The 24126-nt window shown below is 39.7% G+C and overlaps 1 protein-coding gene across 3 annotated transcripts in view; it reads right to left on the reverse strand.

Annotated features, from left to right (window-relative positions):
- KRT222 (keratin 222) overlaps window positions 1-24126 on the reverse strand; it is a 73503-nt gene that overhangs the window by 16169 nt on the left and 33208 nt on the right. For 2 of the 3 annotated variants that reach the window (XM_063459191.1, XM_063459190.1), the window contains exons 3-9: window positions 19858-19940; window positions 17531-17687; window positions 13837-14010; window positions 7469-7597; window positions 4468-4688; window positions 2413-2483; window positions 694-777 (exon numbers count right to left, since the gene is read on the reverse strand). In XM_063459191.1, coding sequence (XP_063315261.1) covers window positions 694-777; window positions 2413-2483; window positions 4468-4688; window positions 7469-7597; window positions 13837-14010; window positions 17531-17687; window positions 19858-19940 — 919 coding nt within the window. The remainder of the gene's footprint in view (window positions 1-693; window positions 778-2412; window positions 2484-4467; window positions 4689-7468; window positions 7598-13836; window positions 14011-17530; window positions 17688-19857; window positions 19941-24126) is intronic. The other variant, XM_063459192.1, reaches the window with a different exon arrangement.

Consider the following 24126-nt stretch of genomic DNA (forward strand, 5'->3'; position numbering starts at 1 on the left):
TCCCCATAGGATTGGCTGAGACTGACAAGGAGGCAGATCAGTGGCAGAGCCAGCACAATTCAAACACAGCCCTGGCCAGTCAGCATCTCCTCATAGAGATGAATTGAATCAATGAATCTCTATGAGGAAAGTTCAGTGTCTGCATGCAGAGGGAGGAGACACTGAATGTTTGGATGCATTTTAGGCAGCCATGACCCAGGAAGGATCTCTAACAGCTATCTAAGGAGTGGCCAGTGAAGTTATCACTAGGCTGTAATGTAAACACTGCATTTTCTCTGAAAAGTCAGTGTTTACAGCAAAAAGCCTGAAGGGAATGATTCTACTCACCAGAACAAATTCAATAAGCTGTAGTTGTTCTGGTGACTATAGTGTCCCTTTAATATAGGGATTATTTTACTTCATGGTCTTGTCTTCCTGGTGGTACTAACAAAATGCTTAATGACTTCCTATACTTTTTTACTTGATTTAAGGCTGAGGATAGCCATAATTCAAGTTACATGTTTAAAGGCTAAGAGAAACAATTGAACAATGATTTTTTTAAATTAACAGCATAAATTTAAGAGACACACATTTGTGGGGGATGAAAATGAGAATTTGGAAAAAATGATTATGCAACAAAAAAGGTAGAAAATTATGAACCAATGATATATATATATATATATATATATATATATATATATTATATACTATTACCTGCAAGTAGCTTTTTTCTTTCAATTCCGTTCTGGGTCCCATAAAACTGAGTGGCCTTTCTATCAGGAAGCTGGTATCCATTTTCTGTAGATAGATTTAAAATGAGACAAAATGCAACAAGAATGATAAACATGCCTTATCTGTCACACCTAAACAAACCACTATGCTATAGCTGTCTATACAAGCTGAAAATGCTTTTCACAAAGTGTGTTAGACATGTGCAATTTGTTTCGGTCCGAATTCAAATTCGGACGAATTTCGGCAATTCGGACATTCGGATGCTTCTGAATCTCTGAATTGCCGAAGTGGCGAATTTTCGAATTTCGGAAGTGCTGAACCGAACCAAATCGCCAAAATCCCGAATTGCCGAATTTCGGATGTGCCAAACTGAACCAAATTGCCGAAGTCCCGAATAGCCGAATTTCGGAAGTGCCGAAGTGCATCGGGTTTCTGAAAAGTGGCAAAACAGGAGAGGGAGGGGAAATTAAGGGAATGATGACAGGAATCTAACCCTAACCCTACCCCTAAGCCTCCTCCTAACCCTAGCCCTAAACCCACCCCTACCCCTAACCCTACTAGGGGTTTCTATACTTCTATACTTTCTATTAATTTCCTTTCCAGGAAAATTTTCTATTTGACAATTTTTTTTACAAACAATAAAAACATAGAACAATAAATAAGAAGCTTTTTTTTTTTTTTTTTTTTTTTTTACTCCTGCTTCGTTATTTGAACTGTAATCACACATGAGGCCCCTGCAAGATCTAGAAGGCAATTAACGAGACAATTAGCACAAATTAACACATTTAAAATTAAAGGCACACTGTAGCATTAGGAATACATTTTCGGATTCCTAATTCTATCGTGGTAGTCTATCTACTGGGATTAATCCTCCTTCACTCTCCTCCCTCCCTCCCCCCCTCCAAAAAAAATTCTATGGCCCACTGTGCAATAAGGGGAGGTTAAAAACAATTAAACTCTTTTGCAGGAAGTTTGTAGAGAGGCTGCGCGAGTCACATGCAGGGTATTTGTTATTTAACTCCTAAATGGCAGAGAATTGAGCAATGAGATTGCAGAGGCACAATCTGTGCATTAGAACCACTTCATTCAAGCTAATGTTTTGGTGCTTAGAGTGTTCCTTGAATATAATGAAAATGTTACCCCTAGTACCTGCTTTGTATTGTTTCCCTCTGGCAGTACCCAACACATTTCTCACTCACTACTACTTCATAAGCAAATAATATCTTCAATTTCTCTGGGGCATATGTATTTGGAAAATAGGTCCCATGGTACCATTAATGATGCTATTCAAAAACTCAACTTGATATTCTTACAAATGGGAAATGTGGCTCTGCTATGTTTTACAAACCTATCGGAAAAATGTCTGTTCACTTTTAGAAGAATGGTATAAAAACACAATTGTTCTTAAGGCATTTAAGCTCGGGAAACTGCTCGTAAATTAATTTTCTAAAGATTTATGACGACACAAAGACATGTTTTTAAATAGCACCTGACCATTTTTAGGAATGTTGTTGGCACATGTAAACTTATTTCTTATTGTCCCTGTCAATCTTGAATGAGTTTGGAGAGTCGCCATAACATTTTAGGGATAGAGCTCAGCTCACACTTTATAAACTTCACAGAACATGTCCCTTTTCAGCATGTTCCGAAGCATCAGATCTACGTTTAAGGCATTATGGTAGTTTCTAGATTAACACTTACCTGCAGGCAAAGAAAATCCTGTTTTGCTTGTAAATGATTTTTGTTCCTGAAGATATTTAGTACCATATATCCTAGAAGAGTGTAAGAATTAAGTATCAATCTTCAACGCTGAATTATTTATTTATTAAGTAAAAAAAACAAAACAAAAAATTTTTTTTTACCCACAATAAGTGCAATTAATGGGCCACTATGTGCACCATAGCAACTTAATATGCAGGACTTCTAGTGGGCTGCTCACTTCCTTTGGAACAGCCTGCCTACCCCCATCAGGCTCTCCTCTAGTCTTCAAATGTTTAAGAAATCCCTCAAAACACATCTGTACAGAAATGCCTATGGACTCCCAGAGTAACTTGTCTATACTTATCCAAATCTGTCTCTTGCTCTCCTAAAGAGCTATACTCCACTCTCACCTCCAGTTCTGCTACTTTTCCACCTTGTTTGGTGGCTGTCACCCTTGCTGCCCTGTTGTGTTTTTGTACCCCACCTCCTCTAGACTGTAAGCTAGTTCGAGCAGGGCCCTCATCTACCTATTGTTCCTGTGTCACAGTGTAATTGTCTCATTTATTGTAAATGTACCCCCCTTTCATAATATTGTAAAGCGCTGCAAAATTAGTTGGCGCTATATAAATACCAATAATAATATATTATTATAGTTGTTATGGTGCGAGAAGGACCCGGGCACTATCTTACCTGAACAGGTGAAACCATTAACAAACTAAAATCCAAAGTCTACAAACCGGCACCTAATTGCTCATCCTGTGAACTTCCTTTCAATGTCTGTAACTTCAATCAGGTTCCAGTGACGCTATCAGTCTTTCTGCCGAAACCTGTCATCTAAGGCTTCCAGACTGAAGCCTCTGACATTGAGAAGAAGTGCAAAGGCAGAGTTATTGGGTGCTGGTTTGCAGACTTGGGGGTTAACAGTCTTTAACAGTTTAGCCACTTCATATAAGACTGTAACCAGGACCTCCTCGCACAATGACAACTTTATTAAGATTAAGTTGTTATGGTGCCCAGAGTGTTTTTTTAATTGAAATATGACCCATAATAACACTATTCTATTAGCATATGAGGAAATACATAGCATTTGCAGCCCGTAGCTGACCACGCATGCTTATTTAGTCTATTCTATACATGTACAGTAGTCTGAGGGGCGTAGGGGAAATAATGTGTATGTTTGTTGTGAATCGTAAGTGAGGGGATATATTTAAAACTGCTACCACTGTTAACCCATCCAATATTATGATAATACAATGCAAAATTAGTGTCATCCTAAGTCCATAAAAATAAACTTTGCATGAAAGCATTTGGTTAAAAAGTAGTTACCCAGCTGCTCCTGAAATACGACTCTATACACTGCACTATAGGCACCAAAACAACTTTAGCTTAATAAAGCAGTTTTGGTGTATAGATCATGCCTCTGAAGCTTCACTGCCATTTAGTAGTTAAATCACTTTTATTTATGTTTATGCAGCTCTAAACACACTCACCCTGGCTGTTACTGGCACAAGCTGCATGAAAACAAAAACCGTTTCATTTTCAATTGATGTTACTTACTTTAAAACTTTTATCTCCTGCTTTGTAAATTTAACTGTAATTATATATACAAGGCTCCTGCATGGTCTAGCAAGCTATTAACAGTGCAGGAGATAAAAAAATTAAATCTAAATTAAAAATGGAATTTGCAATAAAGGAAGCATTACAGGAAGTGTTTATGAAGACTGTGTAAGTCACATGCAAAGAGGTGTGACTAGGGCTGCATAAACAAAGTGATTTAACTCCTAAATGGCAGAGAATTGAGCTTGATCTATACACCAAAACTGCTTCATTAAGCTAAAGTTGTTTTGGTGACTATAGTGTCCCTTTCACCCTGTCAAAGTATTTTGAAGGTTGTTACTGGAGCAGAGAGAGTCTCCTAGAGTTGTTGTGTCAAAGAGATCATTTATAAGAACTCTTTGACCGTAATATCCTGTGTCAGTCAAAGTTCTGGAATCAGTACTCATGTAATCATAACATTATTTGCAGTCTGAATTAAAATTACACTAAATTAATTACCTGGATTCCTCTTTTTCCAACAGACACCTATAAGCAGAGATTTCTTGTTCCAGCCGCATATTGGTATTCAGGAGTATCCTGTGCTTTTGGAGCTGGGATCGTACCCCATCTCTCACCTCCTGTAACTCGTGCTCTAAATTCACAATCACAGCTGACAAGCTCTCTAGTTGCTTCTTGTGTTGCTGTTCGGTAGCGTGCAGGGTGTGTTTCAGTTGCCTTTCCTTTAAAATAATGTAACAATTTATTCAATAATTGTTTCTCCTACATTAGCAAAGCATACATTGCATACATTGCTCTGAAAAATAAAGCCACAAATTTGCCCCTATGAGAATTCTTGATGGTTATTCCAGAGGTGTTTATGCTCCTATGACAGTAATAGGCAACCTTCAGCACTCCAGATGTTTTGGACTACATCACCCATGATGCTTTACCCGCATTATAGGTATAAGAGCATTATGGGGGATGTAGTCCACGACATCTGGAGTGCCAAAGGTTGCCTATCCCTGTCCTAAGATACTAAGGCACTGTAAGATGCTATATAAAATACATGCAACCTTTTTGTACGAACTAAGTTGACCAGTCACCAATAGAGAGTAGGAGCAAGCTAGAGATAGTTACTATCTAGATCAGGGGTAGGCAACCTTCAGCACTTCTGATGTTGTTGCCTACATCTCCCCAGAGCATTATGGGAGATGTAGTTCGCAACATCTGGAGTGCCGAAAGTTGCCTACCCCTGATCTAGATGCAAGTTTTAAGAGATCAATACGATGGCATTATTGACATAATTACATTTATGTCATTATCCTGATGAAAGTCCAGATGGGACTGAAATGTTGATTGTGTATTTAATAATAGTGTTCTCAAGCTTATTAAGAAGTCCATTGAGTGTGCTTTTTTCAGGGATTATTAATGACATTAAATATGGTAGAGGACACGTTACAGCCCTCTTCCTGAAACACACACTGAACTATCCCTTTCAAACATATGCCACATTTATGCTGCCTATTAAAAAAAATAAAATCAGCTTTATGTCACTTAGGCCTTTATTTAACATTTTTGAATAATTTTTTTTAAATCAAGGCTGTCAAACATTCGGCCTCTGAAATCGACCTGCGGCAAAGCTGCCTGTTCCCCTGAGCGTTCGTGTGTTGAAAGGCTGTGATTAAACTTAATTTCTTCCTGGCTCTCAGACAAGGCACAGGGAAACAGGAGAGGAGGCAGCATGGGTGGCTAGCACCATGAACCCCAGGGAGGAGGAAGGGGTGGCGTGCTGCTCTGTCTGGGCTCAGAATGGAGCAAGTGGCGTGGGACTCAGATCGCGCGGCAGCAAAAACTGACATCTGCTCTATCACATTGCCCAGCATACTACTGTAGCAAGAGCAACCAGCCACATAAATTGTAAGTGTGTATTAGAATTTTGTATATGTGTAACAGTGTGTGTGTATATTTATCTGGAACTGTGTATGCATGTATAACAGTGTGTGTTTTTATGTGTAACTGCTGGGAGGAAGTGAACTTAAAACTATAGCTAAGACAATGTTAATCGCTTCTTATTTGTGTGTGTGTGTATATGTACCTGTGTGTTTGTATGTGCCAGTTTGTATGTGTACCTTTGTCTGTATCTAAATGAGTGTCTGTGTGTTCATATCTGTGTCGTTGTGTGTATCTGTGTGTGGCAGTGCATACCTCCCAGCATTCAAACTCCAACACTGCATATAAATACACCCCAGCATTCAAACTCCAACACTGCATATAAATACACCCCAGCATTCAAACAAGCAAACACAGGCCTGGATTTAAATTCCATTTAAATGCCATTACTACAAACACACCCCTGCATTCATATGCAAACGCGACAAAGAAATGCACCCCTGCATTCAAATAGCAACTGTACATGCAAACACACAATTGCATTTAAATGCCATCACTACACACAAATACACCCTTTTCTTGTAAGAAAGTAATAAATTGTTTGTATACACAAATTTGATGCATTCGGCCCTCCATACCTTATTTCACTGGAGAATCTGGCCTTCTAGAACATATGAGTTTGACACCTGTTTTAAAGAAACACTATAGCTTTAGGAATACAAATATGTATTCCTAGTGCTATATAGGAATACAAATATGTATTCCTAGCGCTATAGAGCCCTAGTCACTGTTTAGGTGACTAGGGCGCCGTTCCATGGCGAATAAATGGTTAATTAACCATTTACTTGCTTACCTTAATCCAGCGCCGGGCTCCCTCAGCACTGGTGACCTCTCCTCCTCCATCGATGTCTGCTTCCGAGTGGAGCCGAATGCGCATGCGCGGCCAGGGGCACACGCATTTAATCCCGCCCATAGGAATGCATTACTCGATGCTTTCCTATGGGGATCTTTTTTGACACTGGACTCCGTGAGGACGTCCGGCGTGAAATAAGTGCAATTTACTTCGTGTAAATCGCGGAAGTGGCCTGTAGTGGCTGTCAGGGAGACAACCACTAGAGGCTGGATTAACCCTGCAGTGTAAAGATAACAGTTTCTCTGAAACTGCTATGTTTTCAGCTGCAGGGTTAAAACTAGGGGGACCTAGCACCCAGACCACTTCATTGAGCTGAAGTGGTCTGGGTGCCTATAGTGGTCATTTAAATTATTTAATATTTTTGGATAAACATTTTAATAAATGGCTATTTTTATTTTTTCATATCATCTATTTTTTAAATTTTAATATCTTGCAAAAAAAATTATTCCTTATGTGAGCGAGGCCATTGCCACGTGGGAGGAGCATGGGCAGAGCATGATCTGACATCGGTGCTGGATTCAGGTAATTGACTGAAGGGGTTTTAACCCCTACAGCGCAGCGGGAGGGGGTGCAAGGTAGGGGGGGCTCTGTAGGATTCTATAGTGCCAGGAAAACGACTTTGTTTTCCTGGCACTATATAATCCCTTTAAGCTGGATCTGTTATCTACAAGACCAATTTGGGCACCCAGTTAACCCACACATTCTATAGATACACACAAACATTTGGAGAGAGTCAATTTCTGCCTGGAGGTTTTTCCACTGTCGTCTTGCTTCGGTGAGATTAGCTCGCGCTTCCCTGAGTTCCTCTTCATCTTTCTCCATTTTCTTTCTGGCCTCCTCTTCTAGCTAAATAAAAACACACTGTCAGGTTTAATCGGTTAGAAACATTTATTTTAACAATGACAGGTATCTGTAAGCAAGAAGGAAGAGAGCACTTTTTATATCTACATTATTAATAAACCATGCAGTGTAACAAATTCATTATAAGTACGCTTGCCGTTTCATAGACTTAATGAATCACCTTTTAATATTGACAACACTGTTAATGCTTCCTGTAAATTATATTATAAATTTATAACGAGTGCAATTCAGACCCAATAATGCCTGAGAAGGTTTCAGGGATAGATTAAGATCTTCCGAAAGATGTAAGTCAAACCCTAACAAAGGTACAATACGAAAGATAGAATAGGTGTATTACCAATCCTTAGATGGACTTAAAGGAACGCTATAGTCACCAAAACAACTTAAACTTAATTAAGTAGTTTTGGTGTATAGATCATGCACCTGAAGTTTCACAGCTCAATTATCTGCCATTTAGGAGTTAAATCACTGTTGTTTCTGTTTATGCAGCCCTAGCCACACCTCCCCTGGCTGTAACTGACACAGCCTGCATGAAAACAAAATGGTTTCATTTTCAATCAGATGTTAACTTAGTCTATAAGTTTTTATCTCCTGCTCTGTAAATTGAACTTTAATCTCACACACAGGAGACTCCTGTAGGTTCTTGCAAGCTATTAATAAAGCAGGAGATAAGAAATTCCAAATTAAGCAGAATTTGCAATAAAGGAAGTATAAACATTAGATGACTCTGTACAGGAAGGCTGTGTAAGTCACATGCAGGGAGATGTGAGTAGGGCTGTATAAGCAAAGTGATTTAATTGGCAGAGAATTGAGCAGTGAGACTGCAGAGGCATGCTCTGTACACCAAAACTGGTTCATTAAGCTAAAGTTGTTTCGGTGACTATAGTGTCCCTTTAAGGGAATCAGAGTAATAGGTCAAAAACAGGTTGGATCAGGAGTACCAGAATAACAGGTCAGGAACTAAACTGGATCAGGGATACCAGAAATAAACAGTTTGGTGAAAATGGGAGAGGAACACCAAAAAGGTCACAAAACCAACAGAATAATGCACTTACGAGTCCAGAAACTCAAAAGGGGGGACCAAATCAAGGATGAGTTTAGTTAAAATAGGATTAGGCCCCAACAGCATAATTCTGCATCACCCGCGCATGCATCTAGCATCAAATATTGAAGTTGCGTCAAATATGAACCACAATTCTGTTATAGATAATACTGATACATAATTGCGTTATTTTAGTATGTCATAATACAATTACGCGACTTCAGACAGTATGAAATAAACCGAGCTCATACTAACTCGCATCCAATGTGAAGGTAAAAATTCATCTTTATTCCTCTTAATTTTTTACGTGAACAAAGACGCGAGGCTATAAGTGTGCATCCAGAATGACTTAGAAGTGACATTTTGATTTATATGGAAAACCGACGCGGTGATAATAAAACTAGAAGATATTCTTACCTAATATAGAAACCCTTTTTCTGCATCAGTGCCTTTAATTCAGTTGCATTGGCTACAGTGAGAATCAATAACCTTATGAGGATAGATTTGATCGATGGCATAGCACCAACGTACCAAGGACTCAATAGCAATACCCAATGAAAAGTAACACTTACAACTGAAGTAGAATTGTGTGAATTATAATTAGTTTATTACTTATAAAACTGGAATCTGGGGCAATGTCCTAGGACAGGGGTGGTCAACCTTCAGCACTCCAGATGTTGTGGACTACCCATAATTCTCTTACACCCATAATGCTAGCAAAGCATCATGGGTGGTGTTTTCCAAAACATCTGGCATGCCGAAGGCTTCCTATGCCTGTCCAAGACTCTTCTGTGCTAGAGAGAACCTTGACTTTTTTACTCAAATCAATTAAAATAATACGCAAATATATTCAGGTTGGGAAGACGGTCCGTTATACAAGCAGTGGACTAAGTTATTTCTATTCCCGAGCTATAATGTACTGTTTTCTTTCTAGCACTTACTATGAATGCAAAAAAAAAAAACAGAATAAAAACAGTTTATAGTATTTTAAAAGCACAATAATAGTATAATATTGATGGTCTTTTAATTCAGATGTAACGACAAGTAAACCAAGATTGCATTTTAGAAGATGCATGATTATTTCATTGACCTTTATTCCTTGAAGACCCAAATACACTGATCTCTGCTGGTGTAAAAGGTGAACTGCAGCTGCTCAGACCACTTGAATTTCTCATAAATGGTCAATTTGAGAGAGAAACTCTCTGAAAGAACGCCTGTGAGAAGTCATCCAAGCTTAAATTATAAGTTTTTGAAGATTTACTGCACTTATTCAATCTAGTTCCTTTGTCTCTCTCCTTTGCAAAACTGTGTGGAGTCACACAGCTTATTGTATTTTCTCTGGTGAGTATAGTCCGTCCCTGCAGGCTTTTTGCTGTAAACACTGTCTTTTTAGAGAAAATGCAGTGTTTGCATACCTCCTGTGGCCACTCTTAAGATGGCTACTAGAGGTGCTTCCTGGGGTAGTGCTGTACAGTGTGACTGCAATTCAGTGTCTCCACCCCCTGCATGGAGAAACTAAACTTTCCTCATAGAGGAGATACTGATAGACGAGTGCGGAGTTTGGCCGACCCCGCCTCCTTGATGATCTCAGCCAATCCATTGCTTTCGCTGTGGGATTGCCTGATATCATAAATTCTGATTATGTCAGCCAAAGAGGCGGATCGGGGCGGGCCCAGCGCCTGAAGACCCATGGAGAGCTGAAAATAACCCTTCATTTTAACCCTTCACCATCTATTTGATTTCACGGTTTCCATTTAGTTTACACATGTTGTAAGCTACCTCAGTTACTTTGGCAAGTGAATCTATCAACATAAAAATGTCTACTTTTAAAAAGCAGTGTCATAGCAACACTATATTTTTCTGCATTGAAAAGAGCACAATACCATAATAGCCCTGTTTAGAATGATAATCTTAATTACAGTTTACAAGCCCAGTGTTGTAATGGAGCAATGTGTATAACTATGACCCATATTTCTAAGTGCATTATTAAAGCTGTATTAGGTGTATTTACAGCTAGAATTGTTCAAGGTTAGGGATTGGTTTAGGGACAATATTTTACAGTTAATTGGGTGAACCGCCTTTAGGGGACTTAACTCTAATGTTACGTCCCCTTAACCTTGGCCATAATTACCATTTCTTTCTCGCCATTTTGATAAAAAATTTAAATAACAATATCATGTCTAGCAGGGTTATTCACTGATGTATAAATTATTGGGAATTCAAAGTGATTTTCTATTTTTAAGACATAATAGCAGAATTGGATAAATTCTCCAAGCCACCTGTGGTTGATGTCCAGGTATTTCGGCCTAGCCTTTGAAATTCATGTTAAGCTTGTATGAATTCCTAGCAATGCGCACTTTTGTGAATAACCCGCCTCTTAGTGAACATCTTTTTGCGAATGAATAAATGTCCCGTTCACTGTGAAGATGAAGAATGCCTATATAATTTTACATAATTTGGTGTCGATACAATGGTCACTCTTTAGTTCTCTAGGGTTAATCCAGAGAATTGCCTCGTATCCCTGAGAGGTACAAATGTAATCAGATTGCTTAAAGGGAAACTATATTTCCAGGATAACAAAGTTGTTGTTTAGTTTCCTGTCACTATAGCTCCCTATAGTGCCCCCCTCCCTCACGGCCCTATACCACCACCACTTCTGCCACTTACCTGTTTCCTGCACTAAAGTTCCTCTGCGCTGGCTCAGGCTCAGCCTGCGCTCATACCCTGCCGACGTGGGGAGGTGGGACCTAATGCGCATGTGCAGCACTTGCCACACTCGCACTCTCATTAGTACTTCCCTCATAGGAAAGCATTGCATAATCCTCTCCGTTGGAATTGTGGTCCAAAAGTTCGAATTTTTTTTCTAAAAGTTGCCTAATAAACTACAATAAATACCTGCTGGACTCAACTCCACTTCCGGGTCATCAAATACTTTAATAATTACCCTTAGCAGGGTTAAGGGACCTGGGACACTGCACCCAGACCACCTCAATGAGCTGAAGTGGTCTTGGTGCCTATAGTGTCCTTTTAAGTACTTATACTCGATTGGTAGATAATTAAACAAAGATTCTGCAGCTCAGTTATATTTTCAGCACCAAGTGTAAACCACTGCAAAGATTCTTCATGTCTTTGGATATTGATAAAACCATTCAAAAAAAAAAAAAAAAAGTAGATAAATCCCAAAGTGAGATAACGCAGTAAAACAAAAGCGTTACATACATATTCCCTGAAGAAGTCTGCAATACAGACACAGTGCAGAGCGATTGTGCAATTATTTGTTTTTATATAGTTTTACTTATTTGACTGTATTGTATTCGCAATTGATGCATTTAAAAAAGCAAAGTCCAGATTTGTACAAATCGATGGTCGGTTGAGAAGACAACTATGCCAGTGCATGGTTTAAATGCTTGAGTGTTTTTAGAGTCTGTAGTATTGTGTTAAAGTTAAAAATGTTGAAATATTCTGCACTATGTCCTTCTTCTGTTTTATCCACATGCGTTACGGATGACTATGGCATGGTTGATATTAAGATTGAACCTTTGAAGTATCTACTAATACCATCCAATTAGTTTTTTGTTTTTTTCCTTAGTGTCTTTGCACCTTTTTGCTTTTTATTGTATTCTGAAGATTTTGCAAAAATTTGGGTTATTTTTATTTACTAAAGTCCAAATGGCCCCTTATCGAATGGGGCAAAGCCATCTGGCTGCATTCGTGGGCTATTCAGAGAGCAAAAATCTAGACATTCTTCACACCACTCACACTACGTGACAGTGTCCTGATTTTGCAATTCAGGCTCTGAATGCCACTTGCAAAAAGCATGTGAGCGATAATTTAAGAACGTACATCCTACTTCATGCATTTGGTCTCAAATTTTTGCAAAACTGGTGCTTTGTGAATATCTCGAATCCTATACGTTGTATAGGCTAAGGATACAAAAGCACTAAATATAATGGGGTCTACATACTAGTTACCAAATATTGTTTGCATTAAAAACAAACAGAAATTCATTCATGTAATCCTTTGTAGATGAAGATGTGAATACATGGAATACCGAACAGCAGAGATGGTAGATGCTAATATAGCTAAATAAGTCACTAAACAAGTAATTGATAAAAATGTACATTTAAAAAAATATATAATCAGAATTCAATAAATCAAACTCAGAATGTTTTTCCATTTGTTTCTTCATTAATTGACTTTTATTAGCCCTGGGTCTTAAGCCCTGAATCCGTCCCAAATAGGGGCAAGTTATATTATATATATATATATTAATATTTACTAGTTTTGTATATAAAAAAATAAAAAATATAAAAATAAAAAGGATATATACATTTTTGAATTAAGTTTTTTTTTACCACTGAACACACAAACTATAGTCAAAAATAGCCTTAATACAAATAAATACATATTAGACGTCTCTATTCCTTAACCACATGTGCAGGTGATAAGAGGTTAAAAACAAGGGGTCCCCTGAAGCCCCAATAAAGCTTAGCGTGTCATAGTCTCAGGGAAATGACGTAGAGAGAAGTATGTAACATAAAGCAGAAGGTAACAAGAGAAGTACAATGATGTCATACTTTGTAGGAACAGATGTAAATACAGGGAACACCAACCAGCAGAGGTGGTAGGTGCTAATCATGCTGAATTAGCCATTAAAATAATCAAATATTTTCGGGAAATTATAATAGTAATTACATATTAAACCCAAATGACAGAGAACTGCAGATATACACACATATTTTAAATAATATAAAAGCAGGGCTTTCACAAACAGAAAATCAGAAAAGTATTAGTTTGTGTGTTTGAAATCCGCCGTCACACAGTCTGCTTTCTGAACAGAACCAATATTGAGTTAATTAAAAGGCCTCTCTCTCTCTCTTTCCCAGCAATGTCAAGCAATTAACATTAAGGCCTTGGCAACGATATATACATAAAAGTGCAATCATTCTATTGATCATAAAATGCCCACTGTTGCAGGGCATTCTGGGTAAACGCAGTTATATATTTTTTAGCATTTTATGTTTTAGTTTCATATTATCTGCAGTGCAAGTGACACTCCCTCCTAAGGATCTCAAGCACTGAACGAGATGCAGGCAGGACCGCAAGAGGTGCTGAGTCAGATACAGGATGACTCTGCATCCCTTTTACTGGAAGGTGTATTACTATGTAAAAAAAAGATTACCTGGGTCCTGGTTGAAAGATCGTTGCTGTGTATCTGACTGGTGCTGATGAGAGTCTCATAGTACGTTCTGATTTCATTGAGCAGCTGGGAGAGTTCCATCCTGCTCCCATCCTCCACCGTGGCAATCTGAATATCATCGATAGGATGTATTAACTGCTGCACAGACTCCACTGCCTGCAGTGAAAGTGGAGAGAGGGGAAGGCAAGAGAGGTAGTTAGACAGAAAAAAAAAGAAAAAAAAGAAAAAAAAAAAAGACATGAAAGTGATAGGAGTGGGAATGGACAGGGGGCAATGGACAAGAAAAAGAGTGCAGGGCGAAAAGTAAGAGAGACAAAGATTACAGGAGGCAGCTAAAGTGTTTGGAGAAAGTAAAATAAAAATTAGATCGAGAGCAGGAAATTGAGACAGGTCTGAGGAGAAGAGAAGGCGATGTATTCATTAAACAGGGAATTGTGAAAAATTGACAAACAAACGACATTTTAGGCCAATATAGATAATATTCAGAGTTGGAGATTTTTGTTTCAGTTCTATTACAGAGTTTTTTTTTCTATATCAGCATTTATCACTTTGATCAAACTATGATTGCAGGTCCACAGGGCTTGCAAAACACAGCAGATTGCAACGTATTGGGCAAGTTCAATAAATTAGACTGGCTCACAACTTGAATCCATCATCTGTCCCGTAATAAAGTTATCTAAATAAGTGGTTTGGTTATATTTTTTATATGAGCAGTTCTACTCGGAAAAGGTAATTTTAAAACTGTTATCTATGTAAGTGTTTTGTTTATACATATTTTTTTTTATTTATGCAGTTTTGTTTGGAATCATGAAGTTGTTGGTACAACCACAAGCATACAGTATGTGGAAAGACACATGTACTTGTGTCATGTTGTGTCTCCTCCGCTGTATGTGTACTAAATGATTTATTTTGTTATCTTGGAAGATAGAGTAGAGAATGGGCACAGATCCTATGCTAAATGGTTAGTCATTCTCTGAGGGTTTGTTGTGACTTGTCTATCACAAACAGGTTTCCTGAGGCAAATGCTCCTCAATAACACCATAAACATATAATTAAGACTAAAAAAGTTTTGTAAAATCTCTTTTGAACTGTGGGAGCCTATGAGAACTACATTCCATTATACATTTCCATTAGCATACATATTGTTTGTTTGAGTAACTTGAAGATAGCAAATTTAAAATTATGGACGTAGAGCAGTTGATTAGGATGTGCCGAGCACAGAACCAGATTCTAATGACGTCTTACACAGTAGACATACATAAATTGCAAGTAGCATTTTAATTGGTTGCTGTTTCCCCCCGATTTCCTTACTACTTCTGATTGGTTCCTGTAACATTCTTCCCCGGATGGCTGATGTCGGCCAAGCCCATTTCGTACTGGACAGAGTTTTCAGCAATTTTTCAACAATTTGCAATTTTACTCTGTTTATTTTGACACTAACATTGTGAATATGGCATACTTGGTCTTTTTAACAAGGATAACTTACCTTGGTCAAGGCTAACTCTTAAGCAGTCCCAATGGGTCCAATGGATTCAGGTGGAATTAAAAGGTGATGGAAAAACTGGTATTTTTTCAATCTAGACAGCTGACAGTTTTCCCTGCCCTCTCATTCGCTCAGTTAGTTGTCCCCTGGCCCTTTCTCCTATACAGCAGAGTAACAGTCACTTTGTGTCTGGCCGCACTTTAACTGAATGCCCAGCCTTCAGAGACCTTTAGTGATCTCCAACACCATAGAGAACGCTGAGCAGCAGGGTACATAGTTGAGTCATATGTCTTTCTATGTGTGGTTATATGACTTTGTATATTTGAGTGAATATATATAAAATGAGGGATAAAAGTATTTGATCCCCTGCTGATTTTGAACGTTTGCCTACTGACAAAGAAATGATCAGTCTATCATTTTAATGGTAGGTGTATTTTAACAGTGAGAGACAGAATAACCAAAAAGAAATCCAGAAAAACGCATGTCAAAAAAGTTATAAATTGATTTGCCTGTCAATGAGTGAAATACATATTTGATTCCCTATTAATCAGCAAGATTTCTGGCTCCCAGGTGTCTTTTATACAGGTAAGGCACTGAGATTAGGAGCACTCTCTTAAAGGGATTGCTTCTAATCTCAGCTCGTTACCTGTATAAAAGACACCTGTCCACAGAAGCAGTCAATCAGATTCCAAACTCTCCACCATGGCCAAGACCAAAGAGCTGCCCAAGGATGTCAGGGACAAGATTGTAGACCTACACAAGGCTGGAATGGACTACATCTCCAAGCAGCTTGGTGAGAAGGTGACAACAGTTGGTGCGATTATTCGCAAATGGAAGAAACACAAAATAACTGTCAGTCTCCCTCGGTCTGGTGCTCCATGCAAGATCTCACTTTGTGGAGTTTCAATGATCATAGGAACAACCCAGAATTGCACTGGAGGATCTTGTTAATGATCTCAAGGTAGCTGGGACCATAGTCACCAAGAAAACAATTGGTAACATACTAAGCCATGAAAGACTGAAATCCTGGAGCGCCCGCAAGGTCCCCCTGCTCAAAAAAGCACATGTATAGGCCTGTCTGAAGTTTGCAAAAAACATCTAAATAATTCAGAGGAGAACTGGGTGAATGTGTTGTTGTCAGATGAGACCAAAATCAAGCTCTTAACCATCAACTCAACTCGCCGTGTTTGTAGGAGGAGGAACACTGCCTATGACCCCAAGAACACCATCCCCACCGTCAAACATAGGTGGAAACATTATGCTTTGGGGGTGTTTTTCTGATAAGGGGACAGGACAACTGCACCGCATTAAAGGGACGATAGACGGGGCTGTGTACTGTCAAATCTTGGGTGAGAACCTCCTCCCTCAGCCACGGCATTGAATACTTATTTCACTCATTGACATGCAAAACTTTGGATTTTTTTTGTTTTTTTTTGTTATTCAGTCTCTCACTGTTAAAATACACCTACCATTAAAATTATAGACAGATCATTTCTTTGTCAGTGGGCAAACGTTTAAAATCAGCAGTCGATCAAATACTTTTTTCTCTCACTGTATGTTTGTATGAACATGTGTTTCTGTTGGTGTATGTTTTGCCAATTAAGTATAAGAGCATTTAATTTAGATGTGATTGAGTGATCACCTATGTATGTGTGTGAGTGCGTGTCTTTATGGGAGTGTTGTTAATTAGGTTGGTGCATTTAGCTAGTGAGGTATTTGTGTAGTTAAAATGATGTGTGTAAGTGTGTCTCTGCATATGTGTGTTTGTATTGCTAGTTAGCTATGTGTGTGTGGGGGTAGTGTGAGTGGCTAGTTTTGTAGCTATGTTTTTCTGTTAACACTAATTATTAAGGATGTATATGTGTGTGGCTACTCGGGTATATGAGCGTGTCTAGATATGTATGTATGCATGCATGTGCGTGGGCATGGCTTCAGGACATGGGGTTGGGTGAGTTTTGCCACCGTTTTATTCTCTTGGACAAAGGTGGGCAAACTGTCTTTGGCTAGTCCTGACATTTGTGCGTCTAACATGTGACATACATTTTGCGAATATTAAAGGAAACCCATAATTACATAATTAATGTATTACCTTGGCACACTATATATGTGTTATGAAATATTTGCACGTTATGCTAATTCACAGGTATTTTTATAGAATGACATTTGAAAAAGAATTGTGGGATGTGAACAAACCTGCTCATGACTTAATGTTAAATCTCTCTTTTCTTCCTCCTTATCCTTTATAATAAACTGTAATTCTGTAATATCATCCCGCCATTCAATTGCCATTGTTTCTAAAAATTTGTTTTTCATTGCACGTTGTTTTTGGAAATGGATTTCTTCTCTAAGCCTAAAGATAAACATCAAATAGAAAATATATAAAACCATTAATGCTTGAAGGGCATGCCTCAGAATCTCAATGCACTGCCAGACATCTGTATAAAAAGACAAGTCAAATGATTTTTAATGAAATTGAATGTTTGTAATGTCAATATAACACCAATACAGGAACACAATGTAATATATTTAATATTTGATATGCTAGATTAACTTTAAGGGTAACTGTCTTTTCTTTTTTGAACAACCAATTAGCTATTTGAAAATTTGCTATGAGTTGCACTATATTCTGTTTTGTTTTTCTTTTCTTTTCTTTTTTAAAAAAAAATAATAATATTGTGATTTCAATTGGATGAAATCACCTGAATGTGGTCTCTTATGAGGTTGTTATAATCAATTTAAGTGATTGTCCTTGGTCGTTGTCACTAGAAGTGAGACAGAGGAAAGGTGACTGACCGAGAAACATCGGAAGGAGTGGTGTAGAGACACAAGAAAAAAAAAGAGTGTTGAAGAGAGGGGAACGAATGAACTAGTGTAGAGGTCAGGGATCAGCAGAAGAGAGAATCAAAATAAAAATACGAGTGCAAGACAAATGGAATAAAAAGACTGCTGGAGAAAGTGAGAGAGTTGAAAATATAAGTCTGGGGTACAGTGCGTGATGTATAAAAACATGTCAAAATAAAAATAAAAAAATACAAAACATAAAACATCTACATAAAGTAAGTTTTGGAATAAGAACAGCTGATGATTTTGTTTAGAACAACAAAATATAGACACATGCTTTAGTTGTACAGATCACCATTAGAGACAGTTAGCACCACTAGCATGCTAAATAAGCAATCTTTACAAAACCTTCTGTGGTTTATTTTAGGATTTTGTTGTTGTTTTTGTTTTAAGAGCATGGTACAGGAAAGGGATGTTATTGCAAAAAATAAATAAAATACCCCCTCCAAAAAACAAACAAAAAAATGGCTGAGTAAGCATACACTTCCATAGGTCCCAGGTTTTACGGAATTCAGAGACAGGTTATTTGGTTTATGTACCTCTGAAGTAAGGAGTATTTCATACCATGGTTTCTCCAGCAGAGACCCATTGGAAGCTTATCCATTCTGTACAGGATAGTTGGTGTGTCTTCTTATCCATTCTGTACAGGATAGTTTGGGTTGTTGTCTTATCTAATCTGTACAGGATAGCTGTTATTGTTGTCTTATCCATTCTGTACAGGATAGTTGGGGTTTTTGTCTTATCCATTCTGTACAGGATAATTGGGGTTGTTGTCTTATTGTCACGGCCCCCGGGAGCCGCTCCTCCAGGTTCTCCCAGCCACCTGCCCGGATTCAAGATGGCGCCGACCATGCGGTTGCAGCCATATATAGCTCACACAAACGTACGTCGATGCACATGCACGTTCTGGGGTCAGAGATCACCCTCTGACCAATCACAGTCGAAGGAGGGATATTTAAATCCCTGGAGTTTCCTAGTTCATTGCCTTGTCATGGTTTCCGTTCCTGGTTCCCGAGAGCACGTTTTCCTGTCCTGCCTTTGATATTTCTGGTATTTTGACCTTGGCTAGTCCTGACTATTCTGATTTCTGGTTTCCCTGACTTGGCTTGTTTAACGATATTGTGAATTTCTGGCTTCCTTGGTCATGGCTATCCCTTGACTATTCTCTGTCTTTAACGTATTAGTCCGGCCATTCTATGGACCGGTTTACGTTCTATCCTTTTCTGTTCTGTCTATGTAGATGTTACATAGTTCTGCGTGCTGGACCACACTAGCGGCGTGACATTTATACATTCTGACTAGTTAGAGTTGCTGTCTTATCCATTCTGTACAGGATAGTTGGGGTTTGTGTCTTATCTATTCTGTACAGGATAGTTGGGGTTTGTGTCTTATTCATTCTGTATAGAATAGTTGGGGTTGTAGTGTTATATATTCTGAATAGGATAGTTCAAGTTGTCGTCTTATCCATTCTGTACAGGATAGTTGGGTTGATGTACTAATGAAATATCATTTTGTAACATTGTACTTTTAATACCCACATCATTTTCCATGATGCTTAGCTATTCAGCATCACAGGAAATACTATATGTCTCAAACACTTGTAGACTGAAATGAAACTGGCAATAAACTATGGAGCTAGAACATCATCAATATTATAACACAATACAATTAAAATAAACCTTGATTTGAGAACAGTCAGATTTATCCTCTGATTGTCAATTTCCAAGGCAGTGCATTCATTTCCCATCTTCATTTCATATATCTGTCAAATAAAATGAAATAGAAGATAGTGTACATTAAAATAAATAGAAAGTAAAGGAAAAATGTTTGTGTGAGACATAGTGGTGGTAGATTAGAATTTGTAACAGTTAAAAATATCCTAAACACTAACTGAATGAAATTCTAAAGGGTTATTCAGTAAAGTGAGAATTTAAACAGGATTATTCAGTAAAGTGAGAATTCAATGTACATTTTACATTTAAAGGGACATTATAGTAACCAGAGCAACTACAACTTATTGTATTTGTTCTGGTGGGTAGAATCATCCCCTTCAGACATTTTACAGTAAATACTGTATTTTCAGAGAAAATGCAGGGTTTACATTACAGTCTAGTGATAATTTCACTGGCCACTCCTCAGATGGTTGCTAAAGCCGTTGCCTGGGTCAGTGATGCACAGTGAGCAGCACTGCCATTCAGTGTCTCCACCCTCTGCATGGAGACACTGAACTTTTCTCATAGAGATGCATTGTTTCAATTAATTTCTATGAGGAGATGCTGATTGGCCAGGGCTGTGTTTGACTCATGCTGGCTCTGCCCCTGATCTGCCTCATTGATCGTCTCAGCCAATCCAATGGGGAAGCATTGTGATTGGCTCACAGAATCACTTCTGATGATGTCAGGCATGCAGGCAGGCCAGGGGCAGAGGCAGCAGCTGCAGACTTGAATACAAGAAAGATTTTACTATATTTAGGGAGGCAAGGGGGTTCAGGGCGGGGGATAGATGGTGGTTTTAACACTATAGGGTCAGTAATACAGCTGTGTGTTCCTCACTCTATAGTGCTCCTTAAAGGCTAAAAAGGTGGTATTGGAAGCATAGCCAACGTTTTTTTTCCATTTTAACTACTGTTGCCTTACATTTAAAATTCGTTTTGAATTCACTTTGAATTCTCACAATTACAATTATTTTTATAGCGCCAACATATTCCGTAGCACAGTATAAAAGGTAAACAAGACACACATTTAATCTAACAAAACATTTATGACATACAGGAGCAGTAGGTGAATAGGGCCCTGCCCAAACAAGCTTACAATACATTTAGTAAACAACCCAGAAAGTAAAATCAAAGTGAATTTCAAATATTTGGCCAACGCAGTTGAACTGAAGGAGTAGTTGACTTAATGAATGTTTCCAGTTTGGTATTAAATTTGAAATTGACGTTGAATCCTCACTTTAGTTAATAACCGTGTAAGTAAATTCAAAGTTAATGTCAAATATTTAGATTAAAATAGCTGAATTGGAAATAGTGTAATATTTCATCTAGGCTTCCAGTTCGGATTGAATGAAATAATGAAATTCATTCTGATTTGCCAACAATTCACACTTTAGTGAATATCTCATTGTTAATTTAGCAATGATTTAATTTTTTTTGTTTAAATAGCATTTTTTTTTTAAATTTTTTATTGAGAATGAGATGGGAACAGCAAGTAATTTGCATTTACACAACAATAGTACATTTGTTTACCACAATATGTTTAAAAAATAAAAATTGGCTATATGATTAATGACTTCATGCAAGCATGTCAAACTCAAAGGCTAGCACAGGCCACATACACAAGGTTTACGTTTATGTGGGCCGCAAAACCCCCCCAAAAAACTAAAATTTTCATAGAAACGTAGGTTTGTTTCGAAAAGTACAGTATAAATAAAAAATCAGCAACCACCTCTACCAAACCCCAGTCCCCACCCCTGTGCTAAATCCCAGTCCCCCCTCTGTAATAATTCCCAGTCCCCCCTATACTAAAACCCTATCCCCCTCCTCTGAACTAAATCCCATTCCCCCCTATACTAAATCTCAGTCCCCCGCCCCCCCTCTGCTAAATCCCAGCACACCCCTCTGCTAAATCCTGACCATCGTTTAAAAAAACCCACAAAAACAATATTAGACACACACACACACACTCTCTGATAGACACACAAACACTCTGACAGACTCACACACACACACACACACACACTCTCTCTCTCTGACAGACAGACAGACACACACACACACACACACACACACACACACTCTGACACATACACACACATTCTCTGACAAACACACACGCAGACACACACACACACACACTCTCTCTGACAGACACACACACACTTTCTGACAGACACACTCTGACACACACACACACACACACTCTGACAGACAGACACAAACACACTCTCTGACATACACACACACACTGATAGACACACTCACTGACAGGCACACACACACACACACACACACATTTCCACATTCTTGCCTACAGTAACATCATTTGATTTATTGCTACCTACCTTTGGGATCTGGTGTGGGACCTCTTCTCTTGGGAGCTCAGTCTTCCTGCTCCTCACTGCTCCCTCACGTGCGCAGTTTAGTGATGCCGGGTGCCAGAATTACATCATATTCCAGCACCCGACATCACTACAGAGGGCACGCGTGAGGGAGCACTGAGGAGCAGGAATACTGAGCTCCCTTGCTGCCGCCAGCGATCTCTCCTCTGGCTGGTACCGGCTAAATTTGAGCAGAGTAGGCACCTGCAATGTAAGAAGAACAGGTGCCTACTCTGCCTTAGTAATCATGTGAAACTCACGGCTCGCCGGGCCGCAAATATATTCATTGTGGGCCGCGAGTTTGACATGCTTGACTTAATGGTTTTAAAAGGACAATACATGTTATGTAAATCTCAGACTATTGATCTTTGATGTTGTCATTGTCTCAAAAAGGTTTGCAACCAAGTTTCATGTTTAAAAGGACACTCCACTGCCAAATTAATAAATAAATACAATAATAATAATAATAATAATAATAATAAAAACACTGTTTAGTAGACATACTCCCAATAAAAGCATGCATGCATTTAATTATGCATTTTTTCCCTGGTGGATATATTTCTTGTCTGCAGCCTTTGCAACTATCCCCTTCTAACCCTGCCCAGACTTTCTGCATCTGTCCAATCACAGACTTCCTAATGCAGCTCAATGAAAAGTCTTTGCAAGGCAGGTGTTCTGGACAATTGCTGCCTCTTGAAGCCCATGGAACAACGCAGTAAGAGGAGTGGGCCTTGACAGAGCCAGGGAGTGGGCAGGTGCTAGTGTTTGGGGGTTGGATTAGTTTAATGGTGCTTGGGGGCGGAGACAGGGAGTATAAAGAGCAGCCATTTTAGAATAGGGGCCATTTTAATCAGAGCCTCTCTTACCTGTAAATTGTGTCAGGTCGGCGAGGTTCTTTTTCTTTGTCGTTTCTGCAGGATTATGGCGTCGCTCGATGAGATCCTGGACGGTGTTCGGGCAGCTGTGAAGGACAGAGGACTGGACTGGCTTCATCAGCAGTTGGGGACTGCCGGGCCTGCTCCTGCGGTACCGGCCCGTCGACCGGCGAGGAGGACGAGACCACCTCAGCGTTTGAGCCCGGGCGCTGGGCCCGCAGCGCGGCGGAGGAGCCCTTCGGCGGGATGTGGGGGGACCGACGGTCCGGGTGAGGCCCGGTCAACGGAGCCAGGCAGGCGCACGGCTCGCTCCGGTGGGCGCGGCAGCGGCCTGGCGAGGACGGCCGTACAGCGCACGGTGGCGGAAGGATCCAAGCCACGCGGTTCCGCGGCTGGCAGGAGGAACGGTCCGGGGGGATCTCTGAAGACGGCCGGGACGGAGGCCAGGCTGGCTGGGGGTCATGTGAGCGGCGGCACGAAGCAGACACGTCCCGGTGAGTCAGCCACTAGTGCGAGTGCTGGAGGGCAGGGGAGTGATGGTGATGGCGGATATATGACGGCCCCTCAGGCCTTGGGGGGAAGCCAGGACAGCGGAGTCATGGCAGGGACGTCTCAGGCTGAGGCAGGGCAAGGAGACAGATGCAGGGACAAGGGGACCTCACAGGAAGCGAGTGGGTCTGGGCGCACGGCAGTCTGCCAGGATAGTGATGCTGAATCTGGCTTGGGGCAGACGGCCGAGGAGAGGCCAGGCTCGGCACTGACAGTTGGGGGGCAGGGTGCTTCTCCTGTTATGTTAGTTCAGGATGTCAGCGGTAGGCGAGAGGGCCCATCTGGCCGCTCTCAGGGTCAGCTTCATGACATGGAGGCCGCAGGGAGCGGGTGGAGAGCAGAACGACGCTTCTCTGGCGTCAGGCGCAGCGTCTCGAGGAGCAGAACAAGGAGTTCAGGGAGCAGGGAAAGATCACCTGCGCGGAGCAG

This window comes from Pelobates fuscus, chromosome 6, assembly GCF_036172605.1.
Source record: "Pelobates fuscus isolate aPelFus1 chromosome 6, aPelFus1.pri, whole genome shotgun sequence".
Classification (NCBI taxonomy): Eukaryota; Metazoa; Chordata; class Amphibia; order Anura; family Pelobatidae; genus Pelobates; species Pelobates fuscus.